The 17,771-nt window shown below is 40.5% G+C and overlaps 1 protein-coding gene across 1 annotated transcript in view; it reads left to right on the forward strand.

Annotated features, from left to right (window-relative positions):
* Nucleotides 1–400: 400 nt before the first annotated feature.
* The window catches only part of acox3 (acyl-CoA oxidase 3, pristanoyl), a 32,285-nt gene continuing 14,914 nt past the window's right edge, over nucleotides 401–17,771 (forward strand). Inside the window, exons 1-12 of the mRNA XM_083937171.1 lie at nucleotides 401–533; nucleotides 1,190–1,366; nucleotides 4,551–4,648; nucleotides 4,743–4,878; nucleotides 6,300–6,374; nucleotides 8,010–8,099; nucleotides 9,314–9,457; nucleotides 11,819–11,907; nucleotides 15,876–15,972; nucleotides 16,976–17,158; nucleotides 17,287–17,409; nucleotides 17,609–17,729. Of these exons, the coding sequence (XP_083793297.1) occupies nucleotides 1,205–1,366; nucleotides 4,551–4,648; nucleotides 4,743–4,878; nucleotides 6,300–6,374; nucleotides 8,010–8,099; nucleotides 9,314–9,457; nucleotides 11,819–11,907; nucleotides 15,876–15,972; nucleotides 16,976–17,158; nucleotides 17,287–17,409; nucleotides 17,609–17,729 (1,318 nt within the window). The 5' untranslated portion in view covers nucleotides 401–533; nucleotides 1,190–1,204. The remainder of the gene's footprint in view (nucleotides 534–1,189; nucleotides 1,367–4,550; nucleotides 4,649–4,742; nucleotides 4,879–6,299; nucleotides 6,375–8,009; nucleotides 8,100–9,313; nucleotides 9,458–11,818; nucleotides 11,908–15,875; nucleotides 15,973–16,975; nucleotides 17,159–17,286; nucleotides 17,410–17,608; nucleotides 17,730–17,771) is intronic.

The raw sequence follows: 17,771 nt of genomic DNA on the forward strand, positions 1-17,771 counted from the left end.
TTATTGAAATATGTATGGTTGCACACCTTTCATTTATTTTTTGTCAAAGTAACTTTCCTCAGCAGATGAGACAACTCCACAGACTGTATGGACAACCCTGAATCTGAAGAATTTGGACCGGAAACGTTATAGCCAATGCTGCTTAAGGAAAACATGGGACTGAGAGGCGTTTCGCGTCAGGCCTTCAGAATAAAAGCATGCGTGTTTTAAACCGTTTAAAAGTACGCGACAGTAATGTAGCGTTTTATCTTTATGTCTGCTTAACGGTAGCACGTAATCTTAACTGATGTAACACATACTATTTGTTACTCTCGAGTGTAATCCCGAGCTGACGGGAAAACGTGTGGAGATGGTGGTTTTACTTTGAAGGTTGCGGACAGGAAATGGCATTGTTGGTGTTGCTGGTAGCGGAACAAGGCTGCAGACTGAGCTCTGGCACGCACAAGCAGCTGTACTGTGTACACAGGTCAGTTTGATAAGTGTCAAAGGAGAGAGGCAGCGATATCAACAGGGACAGTTGACAGAGCTTTAAGGTAAGACATAATCATATAATTCAACTTTTACTGTCAACTGTCCAATAGAAAGACGCCAGTTCCTCTCGTACGGTAACGTTGGTGCTTTGACTACATTCAAATCAACAAGACTGTGTAATAGTGGAAAGACAATACTTAACCGACTTAAAGCTGTCAGTTAGTGTAAACCCTAACTGCTTATTTTTCATATTTTTGCCGTTAAACACCACAGTGTCATCTGGACATCTCTCAATGTAACACACTGTTGTGTGCTGCTGGTAGAGCCCTGATGGACCCTGAGAGCAGAGGCACTATTCAAAGTTGGACTCTGCTCAGCATTGATAGCAGCTGAACTACAGAGTGCACTTGAGTCGGTTTAGACAGACAACTAGCTTGATCTACAGTCTGACTGGTGCTGGGGACTTTTATGATCTCTGGCAGTTTAAAGTGGAATATATGTGATATATGATCGATTGAGAAATATTCATGTAAACATCAGCTAAATTAAAGAAGGTCATAAAACTGCATGTTGGCACAGATCATTGTCAATAGCATCATCAGAAACTCCAGTTATGCAGTAAACGTGTTGTATACTGGTATTATTCATTAACTAAAGGATGTGACTACTTCTTGGATCACTGTACTCATCTAATTCCCTCCTTTGTTTCTTCCCACAGAAAGCAAAGTGCCTTATGTCCCTGCATGGTGAACCCCTCCGGTCTGAACACAAGAACATGGATCACGTAGTAGCTGATGTTCCCAGTGGCCCGCTGGATATCTACAGGAAAAGAGCCTCTTTCAACTGGAAGGACATGCTCTTCTTCTTAGAGGGAGAGGAAGGCATTGCTTTCAAGGTAGCTGTCAGCAATGAATGCCGCTGCGGTTGGGACTAAATCTGCCTCTGTAAATAAGGCGCTCGTGCTAAAGGTTTTAATGTTGTTCAATCACCCCTTAGCAGTCACCCTCTGATGGTGGGGGGCAGGGGATGTTCAGGCGGGGACAGCAGGTCAACAGCAGATGCACATAGAAGTGATGTACATCATCTGAAAACTGGGACGTTAAGATTAATTTGAGATGCAGCTCAGCACTGAGTCAAGTTCTTCTAGAGAGAATTTAATTAAAATAAATGATGTAAGTGTCGAAGTGCTTAGAACATTATGCTGTGGGTTTATGATTCCCATGCCCATGCTCTATAATGTCTCATAAGTTATTGCAGCAGTTTTTGGGTTGATGTCCTTTGTTAAACAGATTTGGTGCGACATTTAACCATTGTTCACACCTCAAGAATTGATGAAAATGGTCAAAAATCCCTCCAAAACAAACACAAAGATGTTGAGGAACACCACAGAAAAATCCATGCTGTGATTTGGGATCAGAAACTTTTTTACATTTGCAGGTTTTCTGATAGAATTTCTTTCTTCGGATTGGAGGGCGAACACTTGTGTTAAGCGCTCAGAAACCCCGTTAGTGTCAGTATCCGTAGGAAGCCATCCAACCTCTGTAATGAAATGGTTACGATGAGGACTAACGTCACACATGAATATAACTGGGCTCATTGAATCTACAAGAGTCTCAGCTTTACAGTCAGACCCAATTTATTCGATTTCAATGTATGGACCGCAGTATGCAGAAATATTTAAACATATTCAAAAATAACACATTTGTACTGGATGGAAAATAGTGCATGTTTTTTCCCCAAACGGATTATCATAAAGTGGGCATGTAAGTAAAGGGGAGACTCGTGGGTGCCCGTAGAACCCATTTCCATTCAGATATCTTGAGGTCAGAGGTCAGGGGCCCCTTTAAAATGGACATGCCACTTTTTCGCTCACCAAAACTTTGCCTAACTTTGCAGTGTTATTTAGGTTCATTCCTGACAAGCTAGCATGAGTTGGTTGGTACCAATGGAGTCCTTTTATTGTCTTTAGTTTCAGAAGACAGAGCTTTTGTAAGTCATACTACAAAAGGATGTGTAGCCAGCAAAAATACATAACATGTGTAATACAGATAATTTCTTATGTAAATCAGTCACTTAGCTGTCTGTGACTTTCAGCCCTGAGCCCACTTGATCTTACTGAAGATGTAAATCGTTTAATTTTTCAAAACAATTTTGACTATTTTCCTAAAACAGATGACACTGCAGTTTTTAACAAACATTATTTATTGGGGACTACTTTAAGCAGTGGATCAATCCATATTTGGTGCTCTGCTGAGCACAGGGTACAGAGCCGAGGCAGGAAAATAGACTGAAAGAGGAGGGAGTTAGCTAACGTTAGTAAAGTAAAGTCAAAAGTCCAGATTAAACTAAATGACTAAAGAGGAGAGAGTTAGCTAATGTTAGTAAAGTCAAAAGTTCAGATTAAACTAAATGACTAAAGAGGGGGAGTTAGCTAACGTTAGTAAAGTAAAGTCAAAAGTTCAGATTAAACTAAATGACTAAAGAGGAGGGAGTTAGCTAACGTTGGTAAAGTAAAGTCAAAAGTTCAGATTAAACTAAATGACTAAAGAGGAGGGAGTTAGCTAACGTTAATAAAGTCAAAAGTTCAGATTAAACTAAATGACTAAAGAGGAGGGAGTTAGCTAACGTTAGTAAAGTAAAGTCAAAAGTTCAGATTAAACTAAATGACCAAAGAGGAGGGAGTTAGCTAACGTTAGTAAAGTCAAAAGTTCAGATTAAACTAAATTACTAAAGAGGAGGGAGTTAGCTAACGTTAGTAAAGTCAAAAGTTCAGATTAAACTAAATGACTAAAGAGGAGGGAGTTAGCTAATGTTAGTAAACTAAAGTCAAAAGTTCAGATTAAACTAAATGACTAAAGAGGAGAGACTTAGCTAATGTTAGTAAAGTAAAGTCAAAAGTTCAGATTAAACTAAATGACTAAAGAGGAGGGAGTTAGCTAACGTTAGTATAGTAAAGTCAAAAGTTCAGATTAAACTAAATGACCAAAGAGGAAGGAGTTAGCTAACATTAGTAAAGTCAAAAGTTCAGATTAAACTAAATGACTGAAGAGGAGGGAGTAAGCTAACGTTAGTAAAGTAAAGTCAAAAGTTCAGATTAAACTAAATGACTAAAGAGAAGGGAGTTAGCTAATGTTAGTAAACTAAAGTCAAAAGTTCAGATTAAACTAAATGACTAAAGAGGAGGGAGTTAGCTAACGTTAATAAAGTAAAGTCAAAAGTTCAGATTAATCTAAGTGACTAAAGAGGAGGGAGTAAGCTAACGTTAGTAAAGACAAGTCAAAAGTTCAGATTAAACTAAATTACTAAAGAGGAGGGAGTTAGCTAACGTTAGTAAAGTCAAAAGTTCAGAGTAAACTAAATGACTAAAGAGGAGGGAGTAAGCTAACATCAGTAAAGTAAAGTCAAAAGTTCAGATTAAACTAAATGACTAAAGAGGAGAGACTTAGCTAATGTTAGTAAAGTAAAGTCAAAAATTCAGATTAAACGAAATGACTAAAGAGGAGGGAGTTAGCTAACGTTAGTAGAGTCAAAAGTTCAGATTAAACTAAATGACTAAGGAGGGAGTTAGCTAACGTTAGTAGAGTCAAAAGTTCAGATTAAACTAAATGACTAAAGAGGAGGGAGTTAGCTAACGTTAGTAGAGTCAAAAGTTCAGATTAAACTAAATGCCCCGAGCGAATCAGTGTTTAAGCCGCATTCGGCTGTTGGCGACTGTCCAGGATCTCTCCGTTAATAGTTGTTTCATGAAAAAAATTGTCTCCTTGGTTTATTCAATGTGTGTATTTGCCTAAAAAGACCCTGGGATGATTTTACGCCGGAATTTCACTGTAAGGCTCTATTTAAATCATGTAATGGCATCAACAAGTGGTAGGTTGTTTTTTTTTAATGGCCATTTAGACACCTGCTATTTTCACACTTTCATTTTATGTCTACTCAATTTTATCATCGTCTATAAAATAAATCCATGGCCTTCTTTATAATTTTTTTAGAAGGACCTTAACTTTTAATAACAAGAGAAAAGTTGACCTCTAAATGTTCCTCTACATCACGTACACTCTCCCCTTCTCTCTGTGCTGCAGGAACACGTGTTCAAGACCCTTGAGAATGACCCTCTGTTTGCACGTTTGCCCGGTGAAGACATCCCTATCGAGAAAATGAGAGAGCTGACCTTCCTCAGGTATCAAGTTTTTACTACCAGGACCATCCTCTGACATACGTTATATCCTTATCTATATAATGTTCATAGAGAAAGTAAAGCTATAAATCCACAGGGTAAAGCAGCTCTTCCGCTATGACTTTCTGACAAAAGAAGAGACGATGGCGAACCCCTGGAAGACTGTGCTTCTCAGTGATTGTCTGGGCATGTATGACTGGTCCCTGACAGCCAAGTTCTTTCTCAACAAAGGGGTGAGTGCAGCCAACAATGTTTGATTCATTGACAATTCATCTGTTGATTAAGTGGATTAATGGATTAGTTGTTTGGTCTATGAAATGTCAGAAAATTGGGAAAAATGTGGATCAATGTTTTTCAAAGCCAGAGATGACAAAATGTTTCTGAAATGTTATGTTTAATTATGCAAACGAGGCTTCATCCAATGCTTACTTCTGGTGAATTTAGGATACATCTACAGACACAAACAGACAAAGTGAAGTTAAATAAACAACTACATGTGTGTGCTTTGGATGTCCGTTCCACTAACCTGAAAGTGGACACGTCAATGAAGCAAAATAGCCAAAAATCTCAAAATTGAGCAAATGATGACTTTGCTTGGATGTGATGGCTCCCCTTAAGTGCTACTTGGTAAATGGTAGCAACATGCTGACCTACAGTGGTGAACATGGAAAATTTCTCTGCTGAACAAGATTCATCTTCAACCTCTTGTCCCTATCGGGGTCGTGGGGGGCTGGAGCCGATCCCAGCTGACATTGGGCGTGAGGCGGGGTCCACCCTGGACAGGACGCCAGTCTACCACAGGGCACATAGAGACGAACAGAGACAGACAACCATTCACACCTACGGGCAATTTTTAGAGTCATCAATGAACCTAACACGTACATGTCTTTGGACTGTGGGAGGAAACCGGATAACCCGGAGAAAACCCACGCAGACACGGGGAGAACATGCAAGATGTAGGATTGAATAAGTGAAAACTTCTTCCGACTCCTTTTCAGGCAGAGTTAGTTGTATATATGTTGTTACAGTTTGTTTTCCTCTTATTTGTGAACTTATTTAATGTTGTATAGTTTTATCTTGGGTATTCTTTTTTTGACATGTCTCAAGTAAAAAAAATAAAAAAAACATCAGCATGTTAGCATTTACAGTAGCTCTCAGCAGCTTAGATCAGTTCAGGGAATAAAACGCCTCATGAAGAGAGGGAGAGGGCATCAGTGTTCATATAGTTTATGAGGGAAGAGAATGGTGGATTTCACTTCCTTGGGCCATTTATCTTGTAGAAAGCTGTTGAAGCAGCCACATTCATTTTAGTCCGTTCTCAAAGATGAAAGGGTCAAGAGGGACTTTAGAGGGGTTTCTGAGACAGGAACAAGCATAGTGGTTTTGAGAGCAGAGAAGGGCCCAGCAAAGGCCAAGGACATCTTGATAAGGCATCCTTAAAGTTACCTCCCCCATTTTAAGCAGGAGATTCTGATACAGACATTTGACGTGCATTAGGGGCCCAGAACATGATGAGTAGTGTCCTGATGATGATTGGCAGAGGGCACTTTCCTGCAGTGTGTACTGAGCATTACAGCCTTACATGTGTGCTGTTGATATTTTTCTTTTTTAGTCAGTGTCTCATGTCAGTAGCTAAAAACATCTTGTGTTTCAGATGTTTGGAGCGACTGTTGCCAACTCAGGATCAGGGAGACACAGCAAATATGTTGAAAACACTGAAGACATGACGGTAAGAGTTCAACACAGCTTTACACTGCAAACAACTGCACCTTACAGCGGTGTAGTGGGGAGGGTCCCTCTACAGTGATCTTTTTTTTCATTTCGTAACTTTATTCACACAAATAGACTTACACCAGTGATTACTGTTCAATCTTCAAATAAGATAACAATAGTAACAATAACAATATCACTAGAGGAAGTGCATTCATTACAAATGGCTTTGGTTTTTTACAGCTTTGCAGTTGGTGCAGTACTTTAGTGTGTCCAATTAGGTTTCTGGTTTGCAAATTTAGTGGTGTGTACATAAAATGTACCTAATAATAAGAAAAGAATCATGACATACAACCTTTTGATATTTTCAAAAATACCAAAAAAAATCTAGTATGAGTCGTATACCTTACTTTCTGTTTAAAAAGAGGTTCATTTCATGCCACAGTGTTTGACTAAAAGGGCATTCCCTAAAAAGATGTTGTGTCGTTTCATCTGTGATGTGAAAAAGGGAGCACAGAGGCTCAATATTTAACAGATATCTTACAATAACAGAATTAACAGGAAAATATCTGTGCAATCATCTCTTGCATCATATTTGAGAAAAAATGTTCCTGGGTAGTAACCATGTTTTTTCCCCATTTTATATGAAAATACAGATTACTCCAAAAACATATAGAAGCAGGTTTACTAATTGTGCATCTGTATGTATTAATTACCTTATACATCTATTATTAGTTTTATACTCAAAAAAGGATCTGAGTTTCCTATAGCTTATCACCCAACAGTTCAGATTAGACCAAATGACTAAAAAGGAGGGAGTTAGCTAACGTTAATAAAGTCAAAAGTTCAGATTAAACTAAATGACTAAAGAGGAGGGAGTTAGCTAACGTTAGTAAAGTAAAGTCAAAAGTTCAGATTAAACTAAGTGACTAAAAAGTAGGGAGTTAGCTAATGTTAGTAAAGTAAAGTCAAAAGTTCAGATTAAACTAAGTGACTAAAAAGTAGGGCGTTAGCTAACGTTAGTAAAGTAAAGTAAAAAGTTCAGATTAAACTAAATGACTAAAGAGGAGGGAGTTAGCTAACGTTAGTAAACCAAAGTCAAAAGTTCAGATTAAACTAAATGACTAAAGAGGAGGGAGTTAGCTAACGTAAGTAAAGTCAAAAGTCCAGATTAAACTAAATGATAGATAGATACGATAGATAGATAGATAGATAGATAAGATAAGATAGATAGATAGATAGATAGATAGATAGATAGATAGATAGATAGATAGATAGATAGATAGATAGATAGATAGATAGATAGATAGATAGATGGATAGATAGATAGATAGATAGATAGATAGATTCCAAGCTTGAAATGAAATGTTTGCACTTTCTGTGTATATTTTGTTGTATGTATTGTACTTGATATGTGTTTTTCATGCCAACAATGTTAATAATGAAATGCATTCAGTGGCACTGATACTTTCTCTTATTTTCATCAGAAAAAAAATGTCTAGTGGAAATTCTGTATTTAGAAAGTTCAAAAAAGTTCATTTAGAACCCTGATAGCATCTAGAGTTTTCTCCAACATTTTAGGGATACACAGTTGGTCATATCATTGCCACTCACAGGTGTGATATTCATATCCATCACATGTATCTGTTTGTAGACGTATGGATGCTTTGCGCTGACCGAGCTGAGCCACGGCAGTAACACCAGAGCCATGAGGACCACCGCAACATATGACCCCTCCACCCAGGTCACCACACGTTCCACCCTACACTCACTAAATATGTTTGTGTGAATGTTAATTGGCAACATGGGGTCAGAAGTCCAGCCAAGTTGCAGCCACGGCGGCAGAAAGGGCACCAAGCCCCTCCGTCACAAAGAATGTATAGCGCAATAAAGTCATTAAGTTGTTTTGATTGGTTCATAATGTTGCTAAGGTAGTTCCTGGTTCCATCACTCCCAGACTGGTTCTCATTCGTTCACAAATTGAATCCTCTTCCCCCTGGTCACACGGTTCCTCCAATGAACCAGCAGCTCCTGTAGAAAGAACCCTCCCTGCTCTGTGGGTTTCCTCTCATCTCACTGCACCGAGTTTTAACCTGGAGCTTTTCTGCAACACCCTTTAATCATGCCATCTGTGTTAAGTTGATGATAATGTGAAAGTGTGCTAAATCATTTTTTATTTAATTTCTACACGTACACAGTGAGTAATAACAACACTTCAATGATATTGTGACAAAAATCAAAACAAATGGCCATGGATATACGGTAGATGGCAACATCTCAGATACAACTAAATTGCAGAGCGGGTTTAACTGAACAGTAGATGGCATCACATATTTAGGTGTTCATATACCACCTTCATTAGGAAAACTATACGATTTCGATTACAAAAGTTCCATTCATAACATTAGTAAGGGCCGATCAATATTGCCCCTATCTATGCTGGGCTGCACTGAGAGTGTCCATATGAATGTGCTTCCTGAATCACTATATTTGTTTCAGATGTTACCTATTGACATCCCCAAAACTACATTTGACAAATTGGTAAAACTAATTTCAATATTTATTTGGCAGAGAAAGCGACCAAGAATCAAACTACAAATGTTAGAGTCTTATAAAGCAAAGGGAGGGCTTACACTACTGAGCATTAGTGTTTGCTATTCAATATTACTTTCATCTGTCTCATTGTGCTGTCAGGATAAAGTGTCATTTTCAGCAACACGTAGTTTTTACAGACTTATACTAACTACAGCTTTAAATGAATTCCTACACCAGACAGAAAAAAACAGAACAGTGCACACAATCAATCACTCGTGTTCACTGAATTAACATTTTGCTCCTCAAACCTTCGTCTGATAAAATAGTTTACTGCTGTAATTTGAACTCTTGACCTCATTTAGCATTTCTACATTTTTGTCTCCATCCCTGGTTGCAGTCAAACCTTAACTTTCTACTTTGTAGGAGTTTGTGATCAACTCTCCGGACTTTGAGGCTGCCAAGTTCTGGGTGGGGAACCTGGGTAAGACAGCGACCCACGCCGTGGTGTTTGCTCAGCTCTACACGCCTGACCAGGTGTGCCACGGCCTGCACTCCTTCGTTGTGCAGGTAAGAGTCTGAGCTTCGACCCAGGACCAATTTCCAGCTGCTCACATTGTCAGGAACTGTTATCTGATGTGACATGACACAGCTGCATCTCAGGGCGCACTCACACTGTCCTTCTGGCCGGGGCCAAAACCGTTTTTTCAGCTAAAGCCTAGTACGTTTAAGCAGTGTGATTGCACCCGTTCCGCGCATAACACTGGGCCGCCCACGGCCCGCTTGAAAGAGGTGGGCTTTAGCGGAGCCCTTTGCACATGTACGAGCACGAGCGTGCGCACGTGTACGGGCACGAGCCCTACGGCGGTAGCGGTATGTGCGCCTGTTCGGACATAGAAAATAGAAGGACGGACCATGCGCGGACATTTAACAACAACAATTGCGGTGAAAGGTTCACGTTGGTGTGATGCGGAGGTGGAGTGTTTACTGCAGATTTGGTCGATGAAAATATTCAAAAACAGTCGACAAGACGCACAAAAACTCTGAGGTCTGTGGAAAGATTTTTAAACAAAGCCACACACACGCGATCAATGCGTGTGACGTGTTAAGGCGTGATGGCGTATGGACAGCAAGAAGCATTGGCCGAGGCCCAGGCAGTGTGAGTACAAACGGGGCTGGGGCGCGGGGGGAGAGGGAGGGGGGACAAGTACCCTAAAGCCCGGGTCGCGGTGCGGAAGGACAGTGTGAGTGCACCCTCACACAACACTTAAATGAATGATAAATGGACTTATTTAGCGCCTTTCTAGTCTTCTGACTAGTTAAGGCGCTTTCACACTACTTGTCACATTCACCCATTCACACAGACATTCACACTGATGGCAGTGGACATATACATACCATCTAATCTAACCATTCACACCACATTTACGCACCCATAAGCAGCACGGGGAGCAATTCGATGTTCAGTGTCTTGAACAAAGACATTTCGATACGCGGACCAGAGCTGGGGATCGAAACTTCGATCTCTCGAATGGAGGATGACCCACTCTACTACTGAGCCACAGCCGACCAAGACGACATCCGCAAAGCAATTTCAGTCAAAAGCAACTGGACTGGGTTATATGTGGACAAATGCTTTTGACTGAAATTGCTTTGGGTATAATGATGACCTGAACAAATGAGAACATTCACAGACTTAAATGACAATTGACATTTGATGTTATAAAAATCAGCTTTAGTTTTTCATATACTATCTTAAATCATTGCTATATGAGTCTCTAGGCCAATTCCTATCCAGCTCCTACACTCTCCCCCTACCCACTCTCACTCCCACCCGTGTTTGCACGTTGGTGTGGAGGGAAGTGTCGTTCCAAAGCAGTTAGCGGGGAGTGGAAGTGTGTTTATAAAGCCCTCCAACAGCAGGTCTGCATCGAGGCAGCACCTCTTTTGTGTCCAGAAGGAAACGGTTAAATGTGAGTTCAGTGCAGTTATTTCCAAAGGATAATAAATTGCCTTACCTCAAACAGACATTTGGTAGATTATTTTCGTGTAGACCTGATTGAATTAGAGCAGCTTACATCACATTTAGGATCTAATAAACCCTTGTTCAGTCTATAAACTGGTAAATTTGATTGTAAAGTGTTGTATATTGAGACTTTAGCAAAATCCAAGGAGCTCATATTGTTAAACGTTACAACAGTAGTTTGTCCTGAAGCTTACCGCTTTATTTCTACCCTACACCGTAATAAACGGTGCTTCATTCAGCTGTGAGAGTCACACTTGTGAGCGGAAGGGAGTAAGGGCTGGATCACAGTTGGGCCTAAGGCTGATTCCAAATGTCATCATCACAGTCACAGCCAACTCGCTTTGCAGGCACGTTCCCAGGAAGTCCCTGAGGTCTGACTGTGTCCAAATCCACAATTCATCCAGTCAAAAGGGACTTCAAGTGGACTGGAGTTTCATACTTCACAAGACTTCACTGATTTAATCACCCACAATTCATTGCTGTACGGACATGGCGTTGTAGTTTTTCAAACTGCTGATTAAAATACAAAACACATTTATTATGAATGTGCAAAACAATCCCTGTATTTACTGTCTGTGGAAAAAATATTCAACAACATCATGGTACAGAAATATCTAGCAGAGGTCATTAAGTGGCATTTTATTATTGCAGGATATGCAATAAAAAACTTTATTTTATAGGACAGACAGGAAATGGGGTGAGAGAGAGGGAGACGGGGACAAATCCAGCGAAGGGCTGCAGGTCGGAGTCGAACCCGCGGCCTTTTGCTGTATGTGTCTCACAAATCCTAATATTGCAATACTCAAGTGTATGGTAAAAAGTTAACCTGATCATCCACAAGTAGACATTGTAACAAGGATGCTTTTGTATTTGTCAAAATGAAATCTCTAACTATTGTGCTGCAGGTGAGAGATCCCAAGACCCTGCTGGCTGTGCCTGGTGTGCTGGTTGGAGACATGGGCAAGAAGCTGGGCCAGAATGGTCTGGATAACGGGTAGGTGACGGCACAGGGAGACATTATTTCCTTGGGTGAATGAGAAAAAAGCTTGTGTTCCTTCACAGCGACGTTGATGTGGAGTCTCTTTGTAAAGCCCTTCACCGAGGAACTTTTAGTGCTATTTAGGAGTACTCCCAGTGGAAAGAGCAAATGTTTAATTGATGTTACAGTGGCAGAGAAAGCCCAAGGCTCTATGGTGCTTGTGACACAGAAAGTAGTATGCTATGACCAAGACCTCCTAAAATAAAACTTGAAGAGATGCAGAGGTATCAATATAAACGTTAGTGTGGTGCTACAGTGTAGAGCTAAAACATGTGTATGTTGTGGAGTAGCACAACTGTTAACTGTATGGTCCCCTGTTGAGTGTTTGTGGGCCTGTGGTATTCCGTTATTATTATAAGAGGTGGGTAAAAATATCTATTATCAATGCATTGCAATATGATATTTAAAATAGCCTAAAATCAATTACCGTATTTTCCGCACTATAAGGTGCACCTAAAAGCCTTCAAATTTCTCAAAAGCCGACAATGCACCTTAAAATCCGCGCGGTGCATGTTGAGATATATGACTGTGCGAAGCGTGCCGTTTCATTTCCATGTGTGTGTTTGTGTAAAGAGCCCAAAATGGCTCCTATTAAGAGACACGCTTACGACGCAGAGTTTAAACTCAAGGCCATTAGTCACGCAGTAGAACGCGGGAATAGAGCAGCAGCCAGAGAGTTGAACATGAACCAATCAATGGTGCGGAAGTGGAGGAAGCAACAAGATTACCTCCCCTGACTGTTTTGTTGACATTCCCTTTAGCGCAGCTCCATCTAATGGATGCAGAACGTAACCCCAGCCTCGACTGTAGCGTCTATTCTATGCGCCTTATAATGCGGTGCGCCTTATATATGAAAAAAGTTTCAAAATAAGACATTCATTGAAAGTGCGCCTTATAATGTGATGCGCCTTATATGTGAAAAAAGTTTCAAAATAAGACATTCATTGAAGGTGCGCCTTATAATGCTGTGCGCCTTATATGTGAAAAAAGTTTCAAAATAAGACATTCATTGAAGGTGCGCCTTATAATGCGGAATATACGGTATTCCTGTTGTAATCAACAAACACAGTGGCAGCCGAGTAGCAGCAGCAGGACTTTCACCTGTGTAAGCAGGGTTCGTTTCACGTCCCTGTGCCGTTCATGTCATGGACGCACTAAACCAGACCATGGCCTTTTTTCTAATCCTACCCAAGTGGTTTTCATGTGTAACACGAACCGTCACATTTTGTGCGCTAAAATCGGTCAAGTAAAGCTGTTTTCGGTATGTTGTCGCTGCGGACCACTTCCGGTTTGGCAGCTTTTGCCGGTTGACTTCCAGTCACAGTATTACCAATATCTATGCTAAACTTTTCTATGCAGATGCTGTTCATGAAGTAATTTTAGCAATAATAATAATAATACCTACTATCTTCTCTTAATTTCTGTTGGGCTTAGTTTGTTCTTAACCAGTACAAATATTGCACACATTATAATTTAACAATCAGAAGGTACTTTATTAAATTATGTGTGTATTTTCGTCATCTACACTTATTACTGAATCAATATTGAAGCATTTAGATCAATACCGAATCAAATGGAACCGTGAGCTCATTCATTCACTTCTTAGAGCACAGGATGGAAACTTCAAACTCCCGCTCAGTTGACTGCTCAACCATCTGTTAACTTGCTTTTCAATGTGTTGAGCTTACGGTTCATTGTATTATGAACCACCTTCAGGTCATTAAGTAATGCAAAACTGCAACTGTTCTCAGAGTCTATGTTGGCTTATCAGCCATGTTCTTGCTAAATGGGAACAGCTAGTCCCCAAAAGAACACTCAGGTTTTACCAACCAAATAGGTGTTTTTAGCGTTTAAGAGCTTGTTAAGGCTGGAAATGACATTTCATGTGTGAATCGGCCAAATGCCATCGAAAAGTGAATCCAAACATATATTCTTCATATTTAGGCTACCTTACACATATACTACTGTGAAAGTGGAGTTTAGAGTTAATCAGTATTTTACCAGTTATTTATTAATTTGAAAGACACCGAGGCTCATGTGACCATCTTGAAAAATGTATTATATTTTATTTATACTTCTTATGTACTCATGTTATAATTCAAAGTGATTTGGTTTCAACCATCCTACACACACACACACACCAGACACCAGACACCATCCAACAAGTTCTTCAGTGCCTCAGTAAGGCAACTAGAGGGAGCTACATTCATAGAGAGCAGAGGATTGTCAGACCCAGGGGAAACACTTGAGGCAAGAACTGATATAAACAAAGACTAAAATACGAAATAAAATGGAGCAAGTCACAGCATTTCTAGCTCCTACTCCTACGCCTAAAATGAATGATCAATTAAAAGATGACAGAAAATGAACTAGCAACAGTCTTTGGGACTCTGTCCGATGATACTCCCGTTGGCTCTCACAATAAAGGAAGATTAATATGTTTCATTGTGCTACTTTGCTGTTCAAAGGTCCGTTTATAGCCCTGTCCTGTTTACCAGGTTACGACACTGCGGATGAAGTGATAATTATACAGGGTTCCCACAGTCATGGAAAGAAAGCGTCAAATAATGAAATACTTGCATTAAGACGTGAGCCCTGCCGACCGTCCTGGTTTGCTGTGCTCAGCTCTCAACGCCAGGGTGTCGGTCACTATAGTAATTGATTTCTTTGAATTTCATCAGTTAATTTACATTTGGTCCAGTCCCAGCCTGGTCAGATGTGTACATGAACTGATGAAGCCTCTTGGATGAGAGATGAAACGTCTTCCTAGACAAATAACCAAGTCCAGTTGCTTATGACTGAAAGTTCTTTGGAGATAACGATGACCTGGACAAATGAGAACATTCACAGGCTTAATAGAGTGTATTGACTGTTGATTGAAAAATATTGCTGTTTATTTTCATACAATAATTTACATTTGGAAGTTTACTATACAGTTCTGTTTGCTGCTATATGTTGCAAATGGTCATGGGTATTTTATTATGGGTCATTGGAGTCATGGAAAAGTTTTGAAACGTTGAATTAATGAAAATGTGTGAGGATGCTGATTATAAGAAAAGGAAAAAAGATCTGTCACTTCTTTCCCTTTCTCCTTTTCTATCCTTTACGTTTAGTTCAGTGTTCTTTTTCACTCCAGTGGTGTGGCTCAATAGCACACGTGGGTCGCAGGGGATTTTATAGTCTTGTATTACTGATGTAGTTATGGTTGATAAATACACAGGGATCTTAATTGTACGTGCAACGGACACTTCACATCTTGATTAGAACTGTTACTTATGGGCTGTGGCTGAATGAATGTTACGGGAGGAGGAAAACGAAAGTAACCTGCAATCAATTGATATGTAAAGTCACTCGTGAAGATATTCACAATTCACCACAAGTGTTTTATTTTTATTTTTATTTTTATTTATTTGCAGTCCGCCATAAAAATGATTATTGTCCCATTCCTAATACGTTCTTATTCCTTATACTGCTGAGGGGAAATAATAGCCTTGAGCCTGTTTACTCCACCTCTATGCAGCACTTGGTAATACATGCATATAGTCGATGTTTTCAATAACACATGCATAAAAAGAAGTTGTGATTCATCAAACGTATATCTCTACCAAATGGCTGCTTTACCTGTTCACGATAATATCCGGACATTTTGGTAAAACAATGTTCAGGAATGTTCATTAAAGCACAAATTTGCTGTTCTAACAATTTACAGATGGCACTTATTCTGTCTTTGGTCGAGATGGTATGTCCTTTTAAAAAGTAGGTCAAGAGAAAAAAATGGGGAAACACTGCAGTAGCATACAGTATTAGCAGTGGTCTTACAGTCGTATTGTGAAACAGACACACCAGGTCTGTCCTGCTTTTGTGTTACACACACGTTGACAGTATCTGTAACCAAAGATCATTTTCTGTCTTATTCCCTTCAGGTTTGCTTTGTTTCATAATGTGAGAATCCCTTGGGAGAATCTACTGAATAAGACGGGGGATGTGACTCCTGATGGCCACTATGTCACACCATTCAAGGTTAGTTATTTCCACTGGGAGCCAGAGAAAGATCTCCAGGCATTCAAAGCGCCATGTGAAATGAAAGCTGCACTACTCGATGTTTCTTTACTAATGAATAAAATCATTAACAATGTGTGAGATGTTGCTTGAAGTGATGAACTTACTCTAAAAACTACTGTAATCTGGGAACTGACCCTTAAAAGTACTGTCACAATCCAGTCTCACATTGCACGAGTTAACATTCAAAACGTTCTGGCTTGCTTGTGTGTCTTTAAAACAATCACAGTCTTCTTGGGCGGTACCCTGGCAGAATAGTTAGTGGAGATAGTGGGAGGAAGGGGAGGAAAACGTTGTGGTGAGTCAGACTAGAGAAAATCCAATAGAAAATTCTACTGTATGTATTCCCCACGATGTTTATTTTGGCAGAAAATCCAATAGGAATTGCTCCTTCAATTACAAACTTTTCACAAACTCTTTATTGAAAATGCATCCAGGCACAGATGTGAATGGATAAATGCAGTAAGCAACCTTTTAACTGTTCGGCAGTCAAACGCTGTCTTCACATTATGGCTGCTTTTCACTGCTGCAGTGATTTAATGAGCTCTCAGGGGCCAAATCCATATGGACATGGTGAGAAGATGACTGGTAATGACAACCAGGCCTGGAAAATTCCTCTGGTACCCCATGAGAGGTGTAAATAGCAACGAGAAGGGGCCTATACCTTGAGGCTCGATCAGTGGCGCAGCCAGCTATCTCTGGGCTTAACTCTGAACTTAACTAACAGCTCCTCCACTCTGCACATGAGAATGCAGCATGAGAAGGAGCAATGTTCTTTTAGTCTTCTATTGTCCAGTTTAGGGGAGGTTGGACCAACTGTAGCCCTCAGGAAGTGTGCCAGGGTCTGAAGCCAATTTGACATAGTGGCCGAACAGTGGAATTACAACTGTCGCATATCTAAATAACTCTTTTTATTTTATTTTATTTATTCTCTCCTCTCTGTTGTGTCCTTCCTCTCCTTCAGGACCCCAACAAGCGTTTTGGTGAGTCTCTGGGCGCCCTGTCGGGTGGCAGGGTGTCCATCACCAGGATGGCTCTAGTCAACCTGAAGCTGGCTCTGTGTGTCGCCATCCGCTTCTCAGCCACCAGGAGGCAGTTTGGACCCAAAAGCACGGAGGAGATTCCGGTTTTGGAGTACCAGTTGCAGGTCAGGATGGAGGGAGTGGATTTGAAAGCAAATGTATCAAACTACCGTGTACAAAGTTCCAGAATGTATCTAAAGCCACATTTTGTTTAAAAAGGTAACTTTGATTTTTTTTTTTAACGTTGTTCCAGCAATGGCGTCTGATCCCGTACCTGGCAGCAGCATATGCTCTTGAACACTTCTCCAAATCCATCTTCATGAACTTTGTCGAGTTCCAGATTGGAGTGATGATGAGGGAGAAGAGTGACAGACAAGTAAGATAAGATGAGGTGCATTAGTGTGTCCACAGTTATCATACTTCAGCCTTAGGGCGCACTCACACTCTCCATCCGTACCGTGCCCCGTGCTCAAGGGTACTTGCCCCCCCAGTGCTTGGGTACTGTACGGAAGGACAGTGTGAGTGCCCCCTTAATGTCTGTTTGATGTGCGTGTGCGTGTGCGTGTGTATTGCAGGCAGAGATGGGCAGGGAGATCCATGCCATAGGTTGCTCCAGTAAACCACTGGGCTCGTGGACCGCTCAGAGGGGGATCCAGGAGTGCAGGGAGGCCTGCGGTGGACATGGATATCTTGCCAGTCAGTCTCACACACACGGATACTCATATACACACACGCACA

Source organism: Echiichthys vipera, assembly GCF_963691815.1.
Source record: "Echiichthys vipera genome assembly, chromosome: 22".
NCBI classification, from domain to species: Eukaryota; Metazoa; Chordata; class Actinopteri; order Perciformes; family Trachinidae; genus Echiichthys; species Echiichthys vipera.